This window comes from Prionailurus bengalensis, chromosome D1 (genome assembly GCF_016509475.1).
Source record: "Prionailurus bengalensis isolate Pbe53 chromosome D1, Fcat_Pben_1.1_paternal_pri, whole genome shotgun sequence".
In the NCBI taxonomy this organism is placed as follows: Eukaryota; Metazoa; Chordata; class Mammalia; order Carnivora; family Felidae; genus Prionailurus; species Prionailurus bengalensis.
In genome coordinates, this window is record NC_057346.1 from 58,860,864 (window position 1) to 58,886,750 (window position 25,887).

Consider the following 25,887-nt stretch of genomic DNA (forward strand, 5'->3'; position numbering starts at 1 on the left):
GTATTTGCACTTATTTAACAAAGACTTGTCTAACATTTAGTATGTGCCAAGTCTGTTCTAAGTGCTTTACAAATATGTACATTTCATCTTCATAATAATCCTGTGAGGTAGGTGTTCTTTTTATTCCCATTTAACCAATAGGACACTGAAGCACAGTGAGGAAAATTAACTTGCCCAAGGTTGCCTGCCTAATTAATAAGAAATAAGAACACTTTCTGCTTTTCATTTTATGACGATAGCATTTGTGGATCTTGGCATCATCCATTTATACCTTGTCTTAATGGATCCCTTGAGAAGAGAGTCTATGTCTTATTCATCTTTTTATTTCCAATGCCTCTTTAGCAGAATACCTGAAATTCAGAAGATACTTGATGAATGTTGGTGACTATTTTTATTAGGAGCCAAGTAATTTCCTCTGTGCCAGACTTTTATAGTTTCAGTTCTTTATTCTACTTGCTTTGTTTAAAAAAAAGTTTTTTGTGTTTCATGTCATCATTTTAATGTTATTGCCATATTTGCTGTAATAATACCCCTAAAAACAGCCATTGTATTCCAGAACAAAATTATAAAGGTTTTTTTTAATTAAAGAATTATCAATATGCTAATAATATAAGCACTAATTCCCTTACCCCAGCTTGCTGTCCATGTTAAAAAATTATTTTTTATATCCTAATATTAGTTCTATTTAAAGTATTATTTATAAAATAACAGAGGTGAACTAACTCAGAGTAGTAAAATGTGGTAGTTATAGTTCATTTGTTTTTGTTTTTTGTTTTTTTAGTCCATGCATATTTAATACTCATTTTTTTTTTCTATTTTAAGCATATATTACCATTTAGGGGCACCTGGGTGGCTCAGTTGGTTGAGCATCCGACTTCGGCTCAGGTCGTGATCTCACAGCTTGTGGGTTCGAGCCCTGCATCCGGCTGTGTGCTGACAGCTCAGAGCCTGGAGCCTGCTTCGGATTCTGTCTGCCTCGCTCTCTACCCCTCCCCCACTCGTGCTCCGTCTCTGTCTTTGTCTCTGTCTCTAAAAAATGAATGAAAACCTTAAAAAAAAAAAAAAGAATATATCACCATTTTAAAAAACCTTTAAAAAAAGTTTTTATTTAAATTCCAGTTAAAGATACAATGTAATACTAGTTTCAAGTGTTCAATACAGTGATTTAACACTTCCATATAACACCCTGTGCTCCTCACAACAAGGGTACTTCTTCATCTCCCTCACTTATTTTACCCATTCCCCCACCCACATCCCCTCTGACAACCATCAGTTTGTTCTCTATAGGGTAGAGTCTGTTTCTTGGTTTGCCTCTTTTTTTTTTTTTTTTGCCTTTGCTTATTTGCCTTGTTTCTTAAATCTACAGATGAGTGAGATCATACAGTATTTATCTTTCTCTGACTTATTTTCACTGAGCATAATACTCTCTAGCTCCATCCATGTCCCTGCAAATGGCAAGATTTCATTTTTTATTGCTGAGTTATATTCCATTATGAATATATATGTGTCACATCTTCTTTATCATCAGTTGATGGGCATTTGGGCTGCTTCCATAGTTTGGCTATTGTGCTCCTGTAAACATTGGGGTGCATGTATCTCTGAATTAGTATTTTTATATTCTTTGGATAAAACAGTAGTGCGATTGCTGGATTGTAGGGTAGTTCTATTTTTAACTTTTTAAAAAAGTTTATTTATTTATTTTGAGAGAGAGAAAGAGAGTGAGCACGCATGTGTGCATAAGCAGGGGAGGGGCAGAGAGAGAAAGGGGAAGAGATAATCCCAAGCAGGATCCATGCTCAGCACAGAGCCCAACGGAGGGCTCTATCTCACGAGTGTGAGATCACAATCTGAGCCGATATCGAGAGTCCAACGCTTAACCAACTGAGCTGGGCACTCCTTTTTTAACTTTTGAGGAACCTCCATACTGTTTTCCAGAGTGGCTGCACCAGTTTGTGTTCCCACCAACAGTGCAAGAGGGTTCCCCTGTCTCCACATCCTCACCAACATCTGTTGTTTCTTTTGTTGTTGATTTTAGCTATTTTGACAGGTGTGAGGTGGTGATCTCTCATTGTAGTTTTGATTTGTATTTTCCTGATGATCAGTGGTGTTGGGCATAATTTCATGTGTCTGCTGACCATCTGTATGTCTTCTTTGGAAAGATGTCTGTTCATGTTGTCTGCCTATTTTTAATTGGATTATTCATTTTTTGGGTATTGAGTTTTAAAAGTTCTTTATATATTTTGAGTATATATCACTGTTGATCTATTATGCCAGTGATAGACACCTGGACTACTTCCTGTTTTTGTCTGTTTATGAATAAAGGTGCTATAGATATTTTTGTTGAGTGTTTTTAGGGATGTGTATTTTCATCTCTCTTGGTAAATGCCCACTATTAGAATTGCTGTGTCAAGATAGATGTGTGCTTAATTATATAATAAAAACCATATTTTTTCCCAAAGTGGTTGTATTATTTTACATTCCCACCACCAGCATACTAGAGTTTTATAGCTCTATCATCCCATTGATATTTATAGTTATCAGTCTTTAAAGTTTTAGCCATCTGGTGTGTGTGTGTATCTGTATTTTTAACATTTATCATTATGGTTATTCATATCCCATTTCCACTACCACCATTAATAATTTGAACATTCTTAGGTGTTCTGCTTATCCTGGTGATGAATTATTGAGTTAGGGAGTCCCCAAGACAACTCTCACTTTTGACACCAACCGCAAGTTTGGAGGTCTCAAAGTTTACCCTCACTTCTGACATGATTTGCAAGATCAGGGAGCCCCAGGACCACCCTTAGATTTGATAATTCAATAGAAGGACTCACAGAACTCATTGAAAGTTTACTGAAGTGTGTGTATTGTGTGTGTGTGTGTGTGTGTGTGTGTGTTTGTGTGTGTTTTATAGTGAAAGGATATTACCTTATAATCAGCCAAGAGAAGAGGTATATTTGGTCACCATGATATGATTAACTGCCCATGTGGCTGACCTTATTAGTTTCCAGCTTCTTCAGATGTTGAACTGATAACCATGTGTTAGGAACCCCCCTCCCCCTCCACACCACTCTCAATAAATCACATTGCTATCATAGACTATGCATGGCCTAAGGTCCCCAGGTAAACAAAAACACTGTTATCAGACATGACATTCCATAGGTTTAGAGATCATTCCCCAGAAGTCAAGGGCAAAGGCCAGAACTCTCTTGGGGTAAGGTTAATCCTTTACTGCACATTCATATACCCTCCTTGTTTTTTTAAAGCTCATGTACACAAAATAGGTTTTCTGATACAGTCTGTCCAAGGTTGAGAAACTTAACTGGTCCATATGGATATAGATTGTGATCTTGGTTCTACTGAGCTATTTAATTCATACTCATGAAGAGCCTGAAACCTGATTATTTAGTTTCTATCCATTCATTCAGCAAACATTTACTGAATAACTTCTTTAGCTTTCAGGCACTGTGCTACACATATAAATACAAAACACACTCCTTGCTCTCAGGGAACTCTAGTCAATTCACAATTAAAATACTTGAAGCAGGTGCTTTGTTACAACATGCTGGAGGACCTTAGAGAAAGGGTATCCAAATCACAAGTGGAATTCAGGAAGACTTTTTAGAGGTTATGCTTAAGCTAAGTTTTGAAGGAGGAGGAAGAATTAAGCCAAATAATGGGGGAAGGGAATTCCAAGTAAAAAGGAGTACATTTGCTAGACTATGAGCATGAGCCTACTGGTCCTTTTAAGAACTTTAGCTGGGGTCTGAGATGTGAATGGGGGAGTTTACAGAGATAAAGTCACATACAACCTTAAGGGAATTTAGCTTTTTACTCTGGGAGTGATGAGGAGCTTTTTTAGGAATATTAGTAGGAGAGTAGCTTGATCAGATTTGTTTTAGAAAAATTATTTAGAATATTGGATTTTATTAGAGAAATAACTATTACAGGGATTTATTCTTACTTTATATATGTTGTTTATAGCAACATTATTTATAATAGGTAAGATATGAAACAACCCAATTCATCAGTAGATAAATGAATAAACAAATTGTAGTATATCCATACAGTGGAGTATAATAATAATTGTATTTTTACAGTGGAATGGAATAATAATTCAGTCACAAAGGACAATGGAGTATTGATACCTTCTACAACTTGGACCTTGGAAACATACTAAGTGAAAGAAGTCAGTCAAAGGGTCATGTATGATTCCTTTTATATGAAATCTCCAGAATAGGCAAATATGTAATAGAGGCAGAAAAATATATTACTTTTTGCCAGGGATAAAAGGAGGAGGAATGGAGAGAGTGATTACTTAATGAATATGGAGTGTTCTGGAGTAATGAAAAGTTTTTGAAAGTGGGTAGAGGTGGTAGTTGCATACTGTGAACACATGAAATGCTGTTGAACTGAACACTTTATTATTTATTTATGTATTTAATTTTTATTTTTATTTACTTTATTTTCTTTTCTTTATTTATTTTTTTAACTGAACACTTTAAACTGGTTAATTGTGGGGTGCCTGGGTGGCCCATTCGGTTATGATCTCGTGGTTGGTGAGTTGGAGCCCTGCATCGGGCTCTGTGCTGACAGCTTGGAGCCTGGAGCCTGCTTCTGATTCTGTGTCTCCCTCTCTCTCTCTGCCCCTTTCCAGCTCATGCTCAGTCTCTCTTTGTCTCTCAAAAATAAATAAATGTTAAAAACATTTTTTAAAATTATTAGTTGTATGTCATATAAATTTCACCTCAAAAATATATACACATCCACATGGTATGAATTCAAATAACACAAACAATGCAGTAAAAGGTCCAGTTCCTTTCTTCATATGGAGCCATTGTCAAGTCAGTTTCTTGTTAATATTTCAGAGAATTCTATCACAGTGATTTCCTAGGGAACCACAGTAGGCATTTTTCCACAGAATAGTTTTTCATTTAAGGGACTACAGATCTTCCTTGACTTACAGTGGGGTTATGTTTTGATAAACTCATTGAAAGTTGAAAATAATGACATTAGGTCAAAAATGCATTTTGTATACCTAACCTACAAAACATCATAGCTTAGCCTAGCCTATCTTAAACGTGCTCAGAACACTTAGATTAGCATACAGTTGGGCAAAATAATTTAACGCAAAGCCTATTTTATAACAAAGTGTTGACAGTCTCATGTAATTTATTGACTACTGTATTGAAAGCGAAAACCAGAATTGTTGTATGGGTATAGAATGGTTGGTTATAAGTAAGGTGTTTACCATCGTGATTGTGTGGCTAACTGGGAGCTGGGGCGCACTGATGCTGCCTTGCACAACAGTGGAGAGTTTTGTGCTGGCCCAGGAAAAGATCAAAATTTAAAATTTGAAGTTCGGTTTCTACTGAATGCATATCACTTTTGCACCATTGTAAAGTTGAAAAATTGTAAGTCGAACCATTGCAAGTTGGGGACCATCTGTGTTGTAATGGAGTAGTATTGTAATTATAATACAGCATATATGGGTAAACATTTTCATGTAAAAAGATAGTATACTATATATACATTAATCTGTAACTTTTCTGTTTACTTAACATTGCGTCTTCTTGTAAAGTTGACGCAGTAGAATTTACTAAGTAATCCTTGTTTTCTCCTTTGAATCAAAATGTCTTCTTTTTCAGTTACTAAATTTTTGTGTATTTAGGTGCATTTCTGACTTCTGTTTCATTATCTTTCTGTTTATTTATGTTCCATTACTAAGCGATCTTAATTATTGCCACCTTATTAAATTACTTTTTATTATGTGGTGAAGGTAGGTCTTTTGAAATTCTCTTTCTCAGAATCTTAATAACTGTTCTTAAGTGTTCATTTTTTCCATGTGAACTTTATAATCAACCTATTTAGGTGAAAGAAAAATGCTTTTGAAATATGGCAAACTTATCTCAACTCTCCAACCTTTGGCAACCACTAATCTACTTTATGTCTCTGTAGGCTTGCTTATTCTGGGACATTCTGTATAAATGAAATCATGTAATATGTGTCCTTTTATGTGGCTTCTTAGCATAGTGTTTTCCAGGTTCATCCATACTGTATCATGTATCAGTATTTCATTCCTTTTTTGAATAATATTCTATCATATGATATAGCACATCTTATTTATCTGTTCACCAGTTAATGGACTTTTGGGTTGATTCCACTTTCTGGCTATTATGAATAATGTTGCTATGAACATTTGTTTACAAGTTTTTATATAGACAAGTTTTCTTGGGTATGTACCTAGGAATAGAACTGCTGGGTCAATATGGTAACTCTATGTTTAACCTTTTGAGGAACTCCTACACTATGATTTTCTAAAGCAGCTGCATCATTTTATATTCCTACCAGCATTGTATGAGAGTTCTAATTTCTCTACGTCTTTGCCATCGCTTGTTCTTGTCCATCTGTTTAATTATAGCATCCATTAATATTTTTAAAGATGTTTATGAGAAACTGATGTTGAATTTTAACAAATGCCTTTTCATCTTCTATGGAGATTATGAGAAGATTTTTTTGTTCTCTCTTGATACTGTGAATTATAACAAATAGGTTTCTAATATTAATGATGTTGATTTTGAATAGTTGTCAACTTGGATTTGTTTTCTTTCTTTAGAACAGAAAATTACTTAGCAGACATGTAACTGTTTCATAACAGTTAAAAATCCACCGAGAATTTTAAAATTAATTGATACGCACATTCAGAATAAGAGTTCCCATTTTCTTGGAGACTTCACTTGAACATCCTTACTTTAAGATGAGTTACATTTAGGCTTTCAAGCTAAATAAATAAACACTGAATGCTAAATGAATACTACTACTGAATAAATAGCTTAAATGTTTGCTTTCATGTTTTGTGAAATATTAGAAAATACTACCTCCTTCAAAATATGGGTAAGTTTTCAGATTTTTTTTTTTTTTTTTTTTTTTTGAGAGCAAGTGAGCACAGGTGGGGAGAGCCTCACTCCCAGGGCAGAGCCTGATGCAAGGCTCAGTCCCACGACCCTGGGATTACTAACCTGAGCTGAAATCAAGAGTCAGACACTTAACTGACTAAGCCACCGAAGTGCCCCAGTTTTCAGATTTTTTAATGATGAAAGTATAAGCTAGTTCATTTTAGTTTCTTCTGCCTGGGTATTTATGATAGGTGAGAAGATAACGTATATACATACATATATATATGTATATATATATATATTTTTTTTTTTTTAAATTTATTTTTGAGAGAGAGAGAGTGGGAGGGAGAGGGCAGGGAGAGGGGGAGAGAGAGAGAGACAGAGAGAGAGAATCCCAAGTAGGCTCTGCACTGTGAGCGCAGAGCCTAATGTGGGGCTTGAACTCATGAACTGTGAGCCAAAAACCAGAATTGGGTGCTCAACCGACTGAGCCACCCAGGCGCCCCAAGCACTTAATATATTTTAAATAACTAAATTTTACTCTATCATTTGACATGGGTACTGTTATAACTATCCCCATTTTGAGGCACAGAGAAGTCAAGTGACTTGACCAAGATCATAGGGCTACTAAGTGGTAGAGCCAGAATTTGAATGTAGTTTTTCTGAGTCCAGAGCCTTTTGTCAGCAGTGTTCCTAGAACATAAGATGAATAAAATATTGTCCTTTCCCTGAACACAGTTTTTACTGGGTAGTGTCTGAGGATGTGTTGATAAATTTACATAAAATTATTGTTATACTTCTGCTAATGAATTTTTATTTGTGTTTTTAGGACATTCAGTCAGAAGAAGGCTGCTATTGAAAGAGAGTATGCACAGGTAAGCTTGGAAATTGAGGTGACCATTCTAGGTATACCTCTTCTTTGGCTTAAAGGCAGATATACTCATTAGAGAGAAACTTGTTATCCCTGCATCCTGTTTTTCTTCTTATTTCTGACTATCTCACTTTGATTCTCTCTTTACTCCATTTGAATCTCTAGATGAGGAGCTAAGTTGCTCCTTACTACAATGAAGGTTATGAACTTTTGGAGAGAAGATAATATTTATAGCAGTTGTAAGGTATTTACAAATATAAATAATAATGCATATACTTTATAAGTATATATAGGTGACTCTCGAACAACATGGGCTTGAACTATGATTGTCCACCAATATGTGGGGTTTTTTTGGATAAATATATGTACAGTACTGTAAATGTATGTTCTCTTCCTCATAGTTTTCTTAATAACAGTTTCTTTTCTCTAGCTTACTTTATTGTAAAAATACAGTATATAATATAACATAAAATATATGCTAATTGACTGCTTATGTTATCAGTAAGTCTTCTGGTCAATAGTAGCAATTAGTGGTTAAATTTTTAGGGAGTCAAAAGTTATATGGGAATTTTTGACTACATTGGGGGTTGGCATCCCTAATTGCTGCATTGTTCAAGCGTCAGCTGTATATTCATTCTCTTACATATCCCATTCTTTGCAGTCTTATGGAAGGTTTATTTTGTTCAGTCGGGCATTTATTTAGGTCCCTATTGACAGAGAATGATGTACTTTGAATGGATGACATCGTTCTATTTCTAGGGAAATTTAAGCATTTCATTCTTTTATTTATTTATTTAAATTTAAAAAAATGTTTATTTATTTTTGAGAGAGACAGCACATGAATGGGGGAAGGGCAGAGAGAGAGGGAGACACAGAATCTGAAGCAGGCTCCAGGCTCCGAGCTGTCAGCACAGAGCCCGATGTAGGGCTTGAACTCATGAACTATGAGATCGTGACCTGAGCTGAAGTCAGACGCTCAACCGACTGAGCCAGGCACCCCTTTTCATTCTTTTATTTTAATTAGAATCTTATTTGCTCCCAGATAACTAAATGTGCCAAGAAAAAATTATGTTGATATATCATTTTATAGATATGTAAGAAATAATAATTACCTTTCCTTGTACAAAAATAGTATGATATGATTTGGAAATTTTGGCCCTTGTAAGCAATTGCTTTCTTAGTGGAATAGAATTCTAAAATCGATCTCCTCCCACTCCCAAAATTATAAAAATTGTATGTGAAACAAAATTTAAAAATACAGGAAAGCATTAGAAGGAAATGCTGTAAAGGATAACTACTTATGGCTGCTGTTGTTATTCTTACAAATAGTGAAATTGGGATATGATTTTTTTTGTGTTTTGTCAGATTTTGATTTTAATTTTTACTCTGATTTCATTGTAGTTAACAAGGTAACTGTGTTTTATTTGATAGTCTTAGATAATTATCTGTTTCTTGAAAACTAGATAGATTCATTAATTCAGTTGTTAGTTATTGAGTGGTTATTAATCAGGTGTTTTACATAATGAATTAGCATCAGTTCTAGTAATTAGTGTTGAACCTTATTCTATGCTTATATAGGAAGTATTAGTAATGATGGGTAAAATTTATTGAATCCTTGTGCCAGGCACTTTGCTGATTATTTTACATTATGTTATCTGGTTTAATCCTCTCAATAAACCTGTGAAATAGGGACAGTTATCATGCCCTTTACAGATATGTTTCCCCTGGGATCAAAGTATATGATCTGTTCTTAAAATTTATATGAAGTGGAAAATTTTTGTGTGATCTATTCTTCTGTAAGATGATTTAAAAGTTTAATAATAAAATAAGTAGGATAGGTTCATGGTTAAAAATATAAGACAGTACATTAAATTGTATGAAAATCAGCAGTCCTTTGTCCCAATTGCAATCACCACCCTCGGAGAAAAGATTAAAGGTAGACAACTGTTTTGGTTCTCCTGGTGATCATTTCCATATCTTTAAATAATGTGCTTATAACTGATTCATGATTTTTCAACTCTAGACATTATTGCTGGATTACTTCTTATAATAAATGAGAAATTAGCTTCCTAAGCCATTCCTTTTTGGCCTACCCTTTCCAATGTAATACAGCACTATTTTAGTGGCTTTGTTATTTTTCTCACTCTAAGTGATATATTTAGATTTCTATCTTTTGTTCAATTAAGGGCATATATGTGTTTTTATGTGTGTTTGTAAGTGTGTTTATAACATATTTATGATATTTATATGTAGATGTATGTACTTTTTGTGTATATATGTATTTATATAGTAAAGTAGAATTGCGTTTAGAAAGCAGTCTAATTTATTCTTGAAAATTTTCTTTAAATGTCTTTTAAGTAAATTTTACCTGGTTTTGTTTATACAGTTCTATATAATAATGTATAAATGGTATATGGCACCTAATAATATATAGTTCAAAATTTCATGTAATAATATTCAGAAATTAAAGTGTTTCGGTATCTCTCTGATTGGGACATTTGAGCATTTATGGAGAGTCAGGGTGCTGATTCTTCTTGTTATTTGTCATATTTTCATTTCAGATGATTTTTCTCAGTTCTTATCTTCAGTGTTTTTCCAGTTAATTTTTCAATTCATTTCTTGTGGATATAGACAAAGCTATCTCTACACTCTTTTTTTAGTCGCCTCAACAGTGTTTTTACTTCTTGTCAATAGAAGAGAAACCCCTGAAATGACTGACATTCTGTCTGTGGATTTTGCCAGTTTACACTGATTATGTCAGGCTTATTATTTGCATTTGCTCTCTGAGGACATAACTCTCATTGGTGATAGGGTGTGGTCATAGAGGACAGCTGGACTATTTAAATTATTTCTTTTTCTTTCCTTCTCTGGCTCAGTATAGAGTTGAAATTTGGGGGAGTAGATCTTAAAAATGGAAATGGGGTACTTGGCTACCTTAGTTGTAGAGCATGCAACCCTTGATCTCGGGGTCATGAGTTCAAGCCCTATGTTGCTTAAAGATTTAGAAATTGAAATATTACGTATATACAGTAAGATGGATAAATATTCAGTATACTGTTTGATAAATTTTTATGAAGTGAACACAGCCTTGTAACTACTATTCAGATTAAGATGTAGAACATTACCAGGGTCCCAGAAGCAGTTATTACTCCTACCTTCCAGTGGTAACCAGTATACTGATTCTTATCAGAATAATTGTTACTTTGGATTTCTTACTGTTTTTGAATTTAAATTAAATAATATCATGTACTATGTACTCTTCTGATTTCTTTCATTCAGCATTAAGTTTTGAGCTTCATATATGTTGGATATGTAGATTCATATCTGTTAGGTATACCTAGGTGTAGAACTAGGTACATACTGGGTCACCAGGTATATATGTATATTAGCACTTAAGTAGTTATAGCTAGTTTTCGAAAGCGATTGTACCAGTTTACATGCTTAGCAGCAATGTATGAAAGTTTCAGTTGCTCCACATCTTTGCCAAGAATTGGTATTGTCTGAAATTAAAAAGTAACATTCTTTTTAATTTTTAATGTTTATTTAATGTCAGCACAGAGCCACAGAGCCGGACGTGGGGCTCAAATTCAAGAACCGCACAGTCATGACCTCAGCTGAAGTCGGATGCTTAACCGACTGAGCCACCTAGGCGCCCCAAAAAGTATACATTCTGTTGAATGTATAATAATATCATATTTTTAATAAGCCATTTAAAAATTGATGTATAACATGCATACAGAAAAATGTGTAGATCCTAAGTGCACAGCTCCATGAATTTTCAGTGAACACACCCCTATAGCCAGTACCCTGGTCAAGAAACAGAACCTGGATGGCTTAGTCATTTGAGTGTCTGACTCTTGATTTCAGCTCAGGTCATGATTCTGTCGTGGGATCAAGCCCTGCTTCAGGCTCTGTGTTGGGTGTGGAGGCTGCTTGGGATATTCTCTCTCTCTCTCTCTCTTTCTCTCTCTCTCTCTCTCTCTGACCCTTTCCCACACTCACGCATGCTCGCTCTCTCTCAAAAAAAAGAACAGAATATTAACACCACCCCAGAAATCCCTCTTGTGCTCCCCCTTTACTGCCCTCATTCTTACACAAGTATTCACTGTACTGTTTTCTTATACAGCCTTATTGAATTATATACCACGTGAAACTATCATCACAATCAAGATAAGAACATGTCTATAGCTACCAAAAGATTATAATGTCTCATTATAATCCTTCCCTTTCACTCACTCTTCAGTAGTCATCTTCCCCCATTATTACTCAGGCAATCTCTAATCTATTTTCTATCACTATAGATGAGTTTGCATTTTTTAGAAGTTTAATTCCATATAAGTAGAATTATATGTACTCTTTTTTGTTTGGCTTCTTTCATCAGCATAATTATTTACAATTATTGCATAATTATTTCAGTTATGTTGTATCAGTAGTTCATTTCTCTTTTTTGCTGAGTAGTATTGTATGGATTTCCACAATTTGTTTATCCATCACTTTTTTTTTTTTAAGTTTATTTCTTTTGAGAGAGAGAGAGAGAAAGAGAGAAAGTGTATGTGTGTGTGGGAGGTACAGAGAAAAAGGGAGAGGGAGAGAGAGTCCCAAGCAGGCTCTGCACCAGCAGCACGGAGCCCCACACAGGGCTTGAACTCAGGAACCATGAGATGATGACCTGAGCCAAAGTCAAGAGTTAGACCCTTAAGCGACTGAGCCACCCGGGTGCCCCTACGCATTCACCTATTGATGGATATTTGAGTTGTTTCTATTTTTAGATATTAGAAATAAAGCTACTATGAACATTTTTGTGTATGAAATGGTTTCATTTTTCTTTGGTAAATACATTGGAGTATAATGGCTGGGTCTTTCTTAAATAACTGCCAAACTGTTTCCAAAGACATTGTACTATTTTATGTTCCCATCAGCAGTATATGAGAGTTATCAGTTGCTCTACATCGTCCCCAACACTGCATATAGTCTTTTCAATTTCAGATGTTGTAATAGGTTCATAGTGATATTTATTGTAGTTCTAATTTGCATTTACATAAAATAATGTTAAGCATCATTTTCATGCATTTATTTGCTATTGGTACATACTTGCAATACATATTGGTACATTTTTGGTGAAGTTTTCAAATCTGCTAATTTAAAAAAAGTTATTTGTTTTCTTATTTAAGAAAACTTTTCATTATGAAAAATTTTCAAGCATATATGAAAGTAAGAATTAGAACACTGAATTCTTATTAGCTGTAACGCAGCCGTAGCTATTACCTACATCACCAAACATTTCATTTATAGCTTCCTGCTTGCTGTCCCTTGCTAGTTACTTTTTAAAAATACTTCTGAGAGGCATAATTTATGTATTATTGAAAATCATCTGTTTGTGGGGCACCTGGGCGGCTCAGTTGGTTGGGTGTTCGGCTCAGGTCGTGATCTGGCAGTTTGTGAGTTTGAGCCCTGTGTTGGGCTCTGTGCTGACAGCTTGGAGCCTGGAGCCTGCTTCAGATTCTGTGTCTCCCTGTCTGTCTGTACACCCCCCAAAATGCCCACGTGCCCTCTTGAAAATAAACAAACATTAAAAAGAAAATCATCCATTTGTAATTAAATGTTATTTTTTTTGCAAATTTATAGATTTATGCAATCATGAGCACAGTTCAGTTTTAGAATATTTCTGCGAATCCAAGTTTTCTGTACTTGTTTGTAGTCAATCTCTGTTGCCCAAGGCAACCGTCAGCTTTATGGCTCTATAAATTTGCCTTTTCTGGACATTTCAGAAAAATATACTCCTGCAAAATAGTCTTGTCTGGCTTTCGCTTAGGAAATTTTTTTTTCCAGATGTTTTTGAAGTTCATACATGTTTTATCATGTATCAGTAACTCATTCCTTTTACTGGTGAATAATATTCCATGGTAGGGATACACACACACACACACACACACACACACACACACACACAGTACATTTGTTTATCCATTCACTAATTGGTAGGTACTCGGATTGTTTCTAGTTTGGGCTATTATGTATAATGCTGCTATAGACATTCACATAGTAATCTTTAATTGGACCTATGTTTTCATATTCTTGAGTGTGTACCTAGAACTGGAATTGCCAGGTCATTTTGGTAAGCTTTTTTTTAACTTTTTAAAGAAATAGCCAAACTGTTTTCTATATTGGCTGTATAATTTGCACTACCATCAGCAGTGTATGAAGGTTCTAATTCATCCATGTTCTTGCCAATACTTCTCATTGTCTTTCTTTTTAAAGTTTGTTTATTTTGAGAGAGAGAGAGAGAAAGAGAGATAATGAGAAGGGGAGGAGCAGAAAGAGGGAGAGAGAGAACCCCAAGCAGGCTCCATACCATCAGTGCAGAGCTTATCTTGGGGCTCAATCTTGCAAACTGTGAGATCATGACCTGAGCTGAAATCAAGTGTCCGATGCTTAAATGACTGAGCCACCCATGCACCCATCTTTCTGATTATAGCCATTATCATGGCTGTGATCATTTTGCCACTGTGAACTGTGAACATTCTTGTATGTGTCTTTTGGTGACTGAATGTAGTCTATTGGGTATATAACTAATGAGTGGATTTGCTGTGTCATATGTATTTAACTTTGGAAGATTTTTTGAAATGCTTTTCTAAAGTGATTATTGTTATTTACACTTCTACCAGTTGTGAATGAGAGCTGTAGTTGATTTAAAACTTTGCTTTTGGGGGCATCTGACTCTAGATTTTGGCTCAGGTCATGATCTTGGGGTTCTTGGGTTCAAGCCCCAAGTGCTTGGGATTCTTTCTCTCTTTGTCTCTCTGTTCTTCCCCTGTGCTCGCTCATGTATGCTGACTGCAGTTGTGACATGTTGTCAATGGTTAGATATGCCCTGATTTCAGAGGTCTTAAAATGCTTAAAAAAATATGTATCTTTTTTTATTTAAAAATTTTTTTAAATGTTTTTTTAGTTTTTGAGAGAGAGAGACAGAGTGCGAGCAGAAGAGGGGCAAAGAGAGAAGGAGACACAGAATCCAAAGCAGCCTCCAGGCTCTGAGCTATCAGCACACAGAGCCTGATGCGGGGCTGAAACTCATAAACCACGACATCATGACCTGAGCCGAAGTCGGATGCTTAACCAACTGAGCCACCCAGGCGCCCCTAAAAAAATACGTATCTTAAAAAAATTTTTTTTAATGTTAATTCGTTTTTGAGAGAGAGAGAGAGAGACCGAGCACAAGCAAGGGAGGGAAGAGAGAGGGAGACACAGAATCTGAAGTGGGCTCCAGGCTCTGAGCTGTCAGGATAGAACTTGACGCAGGGCTCAAACCCACAAACTGCGAGATCATGACCTGAGCTGAAGTTGGATGCTTAACCATCTGAACCACTCAGGTGCCCCTAAAAAATATGTATCTTAATAGAATTGATTAGTTGTCTTCCTTTTTTATTCAGGCTATGTAGAGATTTCATTGTTTGAAGAAAAGTTGAAATGGTGGGGGGACATTAAGAAAGGATGCTCCTACTGGCTTTTTTCTTTTATCACCTGAGGAATATGTTGCAAAATAAAATATTCATAACTATATATATATATATAATATTCATATTGGGCTTTTGTCTTGATTTTGGGGGGGCTGTATGGGAGTAGATATCTAAATACTTTATTTGTATGTATTGCTATAGCCACTGGCTACATATTTTTCAATTTATGGACAAGAAATGGGAAACTAATTCAAAGGAAGAAATTTTGTATCTGAAATAAATCAAATTAATGAACTGGGAAAATTACTTCCCTGACTTTTTTTTCTTCCTTCATTTTTGAAAGGAAAATGATGACCATTCTCCCTTCCATTCTTTTCAGGCTACACAGATATGCTAATGAGTATGAAACTGCTTCTCAGTCTATGTGTACCTGTATAAGATGGTCTTTATTGTTTTACTGTCTTAGATAGTTTTCCTAATCTCTGTAAATTGTTGTAACCTAGCTTTGTTAAATAATGGATTTCCCTAGTATAAAGAGGGTGATGAATTAAATTTGTGGGCCTTTGCACATGTAGTATTAGATATCCCAAGTCCTACGTCTCTGGGAAATAGTATGAGATAAAGTAATGGAAGGATCTTCTTGCCTTTGGGAAGCATTGTAAACATTCTCCCACTATGAGAACATCTACTGTTTCATTAAAACAACTACTTAACTATTTTATTATGCCAGAATTTTTAAACAACTATCTCTTGAAGTCTTAAAAATTTTTTTAAAGTCTTTAAAAATACAACAATAATTCAGATTTTATAATATAAATCCATGCGGTAGGGTTGACTTTATTGAAATTTGCTTTATAACCCAAGTTATCTAAAATGTATTTCTAACAAGAATCAGTTAACAGTTACTACTTTAAGCCATAAGAGAGTTACAAAAATTTCCATTGTGTTAACTGATTTTAGATTTTGGAATTTTTTTACTAAATTGAATAGAAATATCATGAAGATATTTTCCTTTAATCTTTTGTTTGGAGAAACTGCAAATCTACAGAAATGTTGAAAGAATTATATACTGAAGAATAATGTTAATTGCCTCTCAATATTTTTAAGTTTATTTATTTATTTTGAAAGAGACAGAGACAGCATGAGTGGGGGAGGAACAGTGGGAGAAGGAGACCAAGAATCTCAAGCAGGCTCCACACTGTCAGCACAGAGCCTGATGCAGGGGTTGAACTCACAAAACCATGAGATCATGACCTGAGTTGAAACTAAGAGCCAGACCTTTAACTGACTGAGCCACCCAGGCATCTCTAATTGCCTCTGTATTAACCTAGTTACTAACATTTTGCTATATTAATGTCAGTACACATTTTTTTCCTAAGCTGGATTGAGAGTAAGTTTCAGTCATCATCCTTCTCTTCTACATATTTCACTTTGCATCTTCTGAGAACAAGACCATTTTTCAAAATATAATGTCATCATCACATCAAAGATAATGAATAATAATTCTGTAATATCAAATATGTAGTTTATATGCAGATTTCCTCATTTATTCTCGAAATGTCAAAAGCAGTTTTCCCAAGATCCAATTAAGGTTTGCACATTGCATTTGGTAGATAATGTTTCTTGATTTTATTTAGAATATTTCCTCCACTTTTTTTGTTTTTCATAACATTAACTCTTTGATAAGTCTGGTCATTTGTATTATAAAATGCTTTTTTGTATTTGGAATTTTTTATATTTGGGATTTTTTGTTTCTTTCCTTCATGATTAGCTTTACATTAAATATGAGCAGAAATACTATGTAGGTGATGTTGGGCCTAATAAGATTTTATAGTTTCTCTTAGTGACTTGGATAGATTAGAATGCAACATCACTAATACTACCATTTTTCAAGCCTGATTGAATCTATAATAACGATGATAGGTTTTTGTCTTTTATTTTCTTTTTTTTCAACGTTTATTTATTTTTGGGACAGAGAGAGACAGAGCATGAACGGGGGAGGGTCAGAGAGAGAGGGAGACACAGAATCGGAAACAGGCTCCAGGCTCTGAGCCATCAGCCCAGAGCCCGACGCGGGGCTCGAACTCACGGACCGCGAGATCGTGACCTGGCTGAAGTCGGACGCTTAACCGACTGCGCCACCCAGGCACCCCTATCTTTTATTTTCAAAATTGTCTCAAGCTATGTTTTTTGTTTTTTGTTTTGTTTTGTTTTGTTTTGTTTTGTTTTGCTATATTACATATTTCTGGTGCTCTAAGAAATGAAGTTTTGTTATGTTAAAGTTTTGGCAAGGCATAATTGGAGAAAAATCAAACATTTGAGAATTTAATTTTAACTTTTACATTTCAGATTAAGCACTAATATAAAAGCCAATATATGTTCTTAACCATTACATGTAGATGCATTTATTATTTTTTTTATCATTTTTTTTTAACGTTTATTTATTTTTGGGACAGAGAGAGACAGAGCATGAACGGGCGAGGGGCAGAGAGAGAGGGAGACACAGAATCAGAAACAGGCTCCAGGCTCTGAGCCATCAGCCCAGAGCCCGACGCGGGGCTCGAACTCACAGACCGCGAGATCGTGACCTGGCTGAAATCGGACGCTTAACCGACTGCGCCACCCAGGCGCCCCATGTAGATGCATTTAAAAATCAACTGAGGGGTGCCTCAGTCAGTTGAGTTAATCCGACTCTTGATTTGGCTTGGGTCATGATCCCAGGGTCGTGGTATTGAGCTCTGCTCCACGTCTGGCTCTGCTGGTCGAGGAGCCTGCTTAAGATCCTCTCTCTCCCTTTTCCTCTATCCCTCTCCCTTGATCACATGTGCGCATGCTCTCTCTCTCTCAAAAATAAATAAACATCTAAAATAAAATTAAAAAACAAAATTTAAAAATCAACTGAAAATTATAATTTGCCCTTATTGTGGGAATTTCCTTTAGAGAGTCTGGTACTTGTTAAATTGAAAGTATGTAAAACATCTTTGTTACCAATTGTCTAATGATAACTTTGGTAATGACACTGTTACAGCCTTCCTTTTCAGAAAATTCCATAGTTTTTCTATTATTTGTTGTTGGTACATGACCTACCACAAAAAGAAATGGTCAAGACTACCACAAAAAGAAATGGAATTTCAATTTATATAAGCACTTTTATTTTATTTATGTATTTATTTTAATTTTTTAATTTAATTTATTTTTTAAAAAATTTTAGTGTTTATTTTATTTTTGAGAGAGAGAGAGAGAGAGACAGAGTGCAAGCAGGGGAGGGACAGAGAGAGAGGGAGACACAGGATCCAAAGCAGGCTCCAGGCTTCCAGCTGTCAGCACAGAGCCCGGTACAGGAGCTTGAAGTCAGGAACTGTGAGAGCATGACCTGAGCTGAGATTGGCTCTTAACTGACTGAGCCACCCAGGTGCCCCTTTAATTTTTTTTATTTTTAAGAGAGAGCACACATGTGCATATGAGAGAATGCAAGCAGGGGAGGGGTAGAAGGAGAGAGAGAATCTTAAGTAGGCTCCTCGACCAGCACAGAGCCCCATGCCACTATCTCCATCTTAGCGTGAGATCATGACCTGAGCTGAAATCAAGAGCTTAATCGACTGAGCCACACAGGTACCCTTATTTGAGCACTTTGAATCTCCTCTATCAGTTTCAATGTTAAAACAGCCTTTAAAAGTATGGTGGTCGTGTTTTGGTTCCTTTTTAATATTTTAGTCTGGTGGTTTGCCTCTGTCAGGAGCTCAATCTTGTGAATGTTGTTATTTCTTTAGTTAGATATTAAGAGAATCTATGTACTAGAAGGATTCACCACATTTAATTTTTTTATAAAGTACTATTTTTAAATTAGAAGGTTTTTAAAAGATATACCAGTTTCCACGTGTTGAGAAATATTTATCAAACACTCTTCTAGGTACTGTGACACTACCCAAAAAAGTCCTAAAGCTTAGAGAGCTTACGTTCTATCGGTGTGTTGTCTTCCAATTAAATATATTAATTTCTTTTCCTTCAAAGGCACTGATATGGCATTATAACCAATTGTAAAAGAATGATCTCTATAGAATTATATTACTAGTTGCATAATATTGTCATCCTCTGTGCAAAGGATTGATTGGCCAAAAGGGTTGAATATTATTTGTGAAATACAGAGAGCATTACAGATAAGCCACCCCAATAGAGAAATATTATAAAGAAAAATAATTCAGATGGATTGATCATATGACAGCAATTTGAAAAACGTACCTTAAACATATGCACAGTAAACCTGTAATACATTTTTAGGGGGATGTTAGAAGAAGAAAAGACAATCATATTGCATAACCTTACCTACACCTAAAGGGATTTGAGCAATAAACTTTTTCAAGTTTCTTGGTACTTTCAGTTTCCTACAAGAGTATTAATGCTTTATTTTTAAGCCTGGTTTGTGAAATTCACTTTGTAACTCTCCAGAAATAACAGATGTGTTGCATATCTATTTATCCAAACAGAAGAAATGAATCTCTGAAAACACAGAAGCCATGTAAGAGTCACTAAACAACCTTAAATATTAGGGTAAAATCAAGTCTGGCTTTTGACTGCATTTAACTTACCACTTGAGGTGTTGGTAAAATCATTTGCAGTATTCAAACTTGCTACAGGCAAGTTCTGTGTATTAATTTATTTCCTGTAGTCTTTGGCAGAATGCTGCTAGTGAAAGAAGGATACAAAAGGTTACTGTGGCTAGAGAGAAGGAGCAGGAAAAGATTGTGGACTTTAAGGGCGGTTCCCTGCCTGAGGACAAACAGAACAAATATGGACACCCTGTCAAATAGCCTGTGGTGACACACTGTTGCGCCTAAAGTTTTTGCTATTTTTATTCTTTTGAGAAAGAAGTTTATGAAGAGTTGGGCCTACTACCCAAGAAGTTAGTGTTATGTGTATGTGGTGGGATTCTTTTTTGGTAAATTTCATCAGCATAGAAATTTAAAATGTAACTTAATTTAGCCTTGTGCAGTTAGCTTTCTGGCCATTGCTGTTACAGAAGATTGGCAAAATTGTTTGAAATGGTGGACTATATACTTGGAGCTTTTTGTTCTACCAGTCTCTTCCCGTAGAACGATGAGGATAACTATCTGGAGAGAAGATTGAGGATTATTTTCTGTGTTTATGTTGATTCTTCCTTTTATTTATTTGTTTTTAAATTTCTTAATGTTTATTTTTGAGAGAGACAGACAGACAGACAGAGATAGGAGCCTGAGCGGGGGGGGGGGGGGGGGGGGGGGGGGGGAGGAGCAGAGAGAGGGAGACACAGAATCCAAAGCAGGCTCCAGGTTCTGAGCTGTCAGCACAGAGCCTGACTGTGGGGCTCAAACTTATAAGCCTTTGAGCTGTGAGATCATGACCTGAGTTGAAGTTGGATGTTAACCGACTGAGCCACCCAGGTGCCCTGTCTGCTCTAATCTTTATTATTTTCTTCCCTCTGCTAGCTTTGGGTTTAGTTTGTTCTTTTTTTTCTGTTCCTTATATTCCCCCCCGCCCACCAGGGCTACTGGCTGCTTGGTTTATTTTCCACTTGGTGCAAGGCACATGGTTACAGGGTGTTGGGAAGGCTTGCCTGTGGCTTGGGTAGTAAAAAGTGGCATTCTCTCAACTTCCTTTTTGGTGTTTTGTTATTTTGGTGTAAAAGAACCCAAGTACTTCTGCCACAGCCCAGCTAGTCTAGGAGGGGAGGGGAGGGAAAAGAGGGAAGGGAGGGGCTCTGATGAGCCTAGAGCCTCCTGAAACCTGACAGGGGCCCCTCAGGACTGGGGCCCAGTGTTGGCTTTGACAGGCTGGCCACCAGGCTGCTTCCTCATGGCTTCCAAGCCAGGTCTCAGGTGATCAAGCTGCAGAAGTCCTGGGGAGATTCCCAACGCTCTGGGGACTCCAACACTGTATGTATCCATGAATGGGAGAGTGGACTTCCTGAAAAAGAAGCTTGCCCACCAGTGACCTCGGTTGGCCTTGGGGAGACGCCAGTAATAGTCGTGGGTGGCCACGAGTGAGCCGCTGGAGGAGATGACTGCCATGCTGTCGCTTGTGGGCCTGTTGCAAGGTGACCCCTTGCAGGCCTCGTTGTGCAATAACGGGTGGCAGGGACAGGGACGCTAGGCCACGGAGCCCTTTTGCAGAGGAGACCCCCCAAGGCTGCTCCATGACCAAAGTGCATGCGGAGTCTCTGTTCCTTATGTTTTAAAGTTAGGTTGTTGATCTGAGATCTTTCTTGTATTTTAATATGTGCATTTATAGCTATAGGGGTGGCTGGGTGGCTCAGTTGGTTAAGCAGGCAGCTTTGGTTCAGGTCATGATCTCACAGCTTGAGGGCTCATGGGTTCGAGCCCTGCATCAGGCTCTGTGCTAACAGCACAGAGCCTGGAGCCTGCTCTCAATTCTGTGTCTCCCTCTCTCTCTGCCCCTCCCCTGCTTGTGCTCTGTCAGTCTGTCTGTCTCTCTCTCTCTTAAAAATAAACAAACATTAAAAACAAATTAAAAAACATTTTCCCTTTGGCACCGCTTTTGCTGTGTCCTGTAATTTTTAGTATGTTGTGTTTTTCATTTTCATTATTCTCTAGATAGTTTCTAGTTTGCCTTATGATTCTTCTTTGAGCTAGTGGTTGTTTAAAAATGTGTTATTTCGGGTGCCAGGGTGGCTCAGTCGGTTAAGCATCTGACTCTTGATTTCGGCCCAGATGATGATCTCACAGTTGTAAGATTGAGCCCTGTATGGAGCTCCATCCTGGGCATGGAGCCTGTTTAAGATTCTCTCTCCCTCTCTCTTTGCCCTGTCCCCTGCTTGCTCTTTCTCTCTCTCTCAAAAAGTGCATGTTTCATTTACACAATTTTGTGAATTTTTCAGTTTTCTTTTTTTTATTGATTTCTAACCTTTTCCCATTGTTGACAAGGAAGATACTTTGTATATCTATCTTTTAAAACCTATTGAGACTTCAATTTGTGGTGGCCTCTAATGTATGGTTTTTCTTGGAAAGTGTCCCATGTGTGCTTGGGAATAATGTGTGTTCTGTTGTTATTGGGTACAGTGTTCTGTTTATATTTGTTAGGTCTAGTTAATTTTGTTGTTGTTTAAGTTTTCTCTATTTCCTAACATTCTATCTGGTTGTTCTGTTTATTTTTGTGAGTGAGATTTTGAAGTCTTTATTAATTTGAAGTATCTAATTCTCCTTTTAGTTCTATCAGTTATTGCTTCATATATTTTGATGATCTTTCACTAGGTACATGAACATTTATAATTAATAAGTATTCTCATTGTATTGAAACTTTTATTAATGTATGATGTTCTCTTTGTCTTGTGACCTTTATTTATTTATTTATTTTTGAGTTTATTTATTTTTGAGATAGAGGAGGGGTGGGGGGCAGAGAGAGACAGAGAGAGAGTCCCAAGCAGACTCCGCACTGTCAGCACAGAGCTCAGTGCAGGGCTGGAAACCATGAACTGTGAGATTATGACCAGAGCAGAAATTGAATTGGACGCTTAGCCAACCGAGCCACCCAGGCATGCCTCATGACCTTTCTTGACTTATAATGTATTTTGTCTGATATTAGTGTAGCTCTCTTTTGGTTGCTATATGCATGCAATATCTTCTTTTTACTTTACTTCAACCTGTTTATGTCTTTGGATTTCAAGTGAGTCTTGTGTAGACAGCATATAGTTGGATCATGTATTTTTACCCATGCCAATCTGTTTTTTTATTGGAGTGTTTAATCCATTTATTAAAGTAATTACTGATAAGGACTTAATTATGTCATTGTGCTCTTTGTTTACTGTGTGCCTTATAGCTTTTTCATTCCTTATTTTCTGAATTACTATCTTTTGTGTTTATTTCATTTTTTTTGTAGTGAAATGTTTAAATTACTTTCTCATTTCCTTTTATGTATATTCTATAGCTATTGTGTTTGTAATTAGCAAGGGAATTACATTTAGCATCCTAAAGTTATGACACTCCTACTTGAATTTATACCAGCTTAACTTCAGTAATAGAAAAGCTGCTCTTTTAAGGCACCATTCCCACCCTTTTCACTTGCTAATATCCCATAATGACATTTTAATACATTGTATGCCCCAAAATATAAACAAGTAATTTTCAAAATGTATTTAGTTTCTTAAATTATGTAGAAAACAGGATTTGAGTTACAAATCAAAGTTACACTAATACTTGCTTTTATGCTGATAATTTTTTTCTTTAAATGTATCAGTCATGTAAATCATATACAAAACAAAGTATAGTTACAAATCATTGTTACAATAATACTGTATTTTGTAATTGTCCATATATATACCTTTAGTGAGATCTTTATTTCTTCATACAGCTTCAAGCTACTATCTGGTGTCCCTTCCTTCCACCCTGCAGGACTCCCTTGTGCATTTCCTGCAAGGCAGGTCTAGTGCTCACAAACTGTCTGAGCTTTTGTTTACTTGAGAATGTCTTTAATTTCTCCCTCATTTTGAGGGACAGTTTTGCCAGATACAGAATTCTTAGTTGACAGGTTTTTTCTTTTAGCACTTTGAATATATAGAACCACTGTCTTCTGGCCTTCAAAGTTTTTGATGAGAAGTCTCTTAGCATTCTTTCTTTTTCATTCATTTATTCATTCATTCATTCATTCATTCATTTTTAAACTATTATTATTATTTTTTATTTTAGAGAGCAGGAGTCAGGGAGAAGGGCAGAGGTAGAGAGAGAGATTCTCAAGCAGGCTCCACACTCAGCCCAGAGCCTGATGCAGAGCTTGATCCCATGACCCTGGGATCATGACTTGAGCCGAAATCAAGAGTCAGATGCTCAACCAACTGAGCCACCCAAGTGCCCCTACAGGAATTTCTCTCTTTGTTTTTTGACAGTTTAATTATAATATGTCTCAGTGTGGGTCTCTTTGAGACGTATCCTACTTGGAATTCATTGAACTTCTTGGATATTTATATGTCATTCATCAAATTTGGGAGGTTTTCAGGCATTATTTCTTCAAATCTCTGTCCCATTCTCTCTTCTCCTTCTGGGACTCACATGATGCATATATTAGTCTGCTTGATGGTGTCACACAGGTTCCATAGGCTTTATTTACTTTTTTCCCCAATCTTTCTCTTCCTCAGACTTGATAATTTCTATTGTCCTATTTTTGAGTTCACTGATGTTTCTTCTGCCTGCCCAAATTTGCCATTGAATCCCTCTAGTGAAATTTTCATTTCAGTTGTATACTTTTCAGCTCCAGAATTTGTTTTTGGTTTCTTTTTAGGTTTTTTATTTCTTTATTGATATTTCCATTTTGTTCACACATTGTTTTACTTTTTCCATACTTTAGTTCTTTGAGCATTTGTAAGTCCCTTGTTTTAAAGACTTAGTCTAGTTTATACACTATAAGTTCTTTTTTTGGGAATAGCTTCTGTTGATTTAATTTTTTTCTATGAACAAGCCTTACTTTCTTTGTATGCCCTGTGATTTTTTTGTTGAACATGAGACATTTTAGTCTAATAATGAAACTCTGGACCTCTCCCCCTTACTCAAGGTTTAGTTTTTGTTTTTTTGATTGTCGTAGGCTCTCTTGGTGCTGAGAATCGGCCTGAGGGGTAAACTTAAGGTCTTACCAAGTTTTTTTCCTGAGGCTTTCCCTGTCCATACATGGTCACTTTCTAATTTTCCTGCATATGCATATTCTAGTCATGATCTAGTCATTCATTTGAATGTTCTAGTCGTTAAAGTCTAGCTTCTGAAAGGGAAAAAAGCCAAAAAAAAAAAAAAATGAAGGTGAGGAAAAGGGTGCTACTTCCTTAAATTTCCTGTAAATCATTTAGAGGGGCTTGCAACACTTGGGAGAGGTACAACAAAATGGCTGCCTTCCTCTTTGTCTCTACCTCTGTGATCAGAAGCAGCAGTTAGCAATCTAACAGATTTCCAATATTTGGAGGCGAGGGTCCTTTTTGCCTGCCTTGGTTTCCACAAGCTCTGTGCGAGCTTCTCCAGGAACATGTACACAGCTGTTTGCCATGTGTCTGGAGGATGAATAGCTGCTAATCTGCTAAGAGCTGAAATTGACTGAAATTAGCCAGAATTTACTCTTCCAAATCTTCCCCTGGAAGTTACAAGCCTTCAGCCTCTCCAGAGTTCTAAAATAGTTACAGCAGACAGATTCTGCTGCAATAGTCATCCTCTAGGTGGGGAGACAGATTCCTGGGGCTTCCTACTCCACCATCTTCCCAGAGTCCTCTGCCTGTTGCCTTCTTTTTAACCAAGAGTCTAGTGTGTTTCTGACTTTAACTCTGATTACAAATTTGTGTTTTTGATCTAGGGAGATAGTTACTTCATTTAATGTCTATTTTTGTCTTGTTTGTTTTCTTTTTTAAATTAATGTATTTTTTATTTGATTTGTAGGTTTTGAGTGGGATGGGTAGATAATACATGAAAACATGAATTTATTATATGATCTTAACTCAAAGTCTTTCTTAGTCTTTTTTAAAATGTTTATTTATTTTTGAGAGAGCATGCACAGGTGCATGGGGGAGGGACAGAGAGAGAAGGGGACAGAAGATCCACAGCGGGCTCCATGCTGACAGCAGAGAGCCCAATACGGAGCCTGAAACCACAAACTGTGAGATCCTGACCTGAGCCGAAGTTGGATGCTAAACTGACTGAGCCAC

At 36.3% G+C, this 25,887-nt stretch overlaps 1 protein-coding gene and 1 pseudogene across 2 annotated transcripts in view; one reads left to right on the forward strand and one right to left on the reverse strand.

Moving 5' to 3' along the window:
* Positions 1-25,887, forward strand: part of FCHSD2 (FCH and double SH3 domains 2) — a 285,200-nt gene that overhangs the window by 39,197 nt on the left and 220,116 nt on the right. For both annotated transcript variants that reach the window (XM_043580308.1, XM_043580309.1), the window contains exon 3: positions 7,726-7,771. In XM_043580308.1, the coding sequence (XP_043436243.1) occupies positions 7,726-7,771 (46 nt within the window). The remainder of the gene's footprint in view (positions 1-7,725; positions 7,772-25,887) is intronic.
* On the reverse strand, positions 20,741-21,495 carry LOC122483369 (annotated as a pseudogene).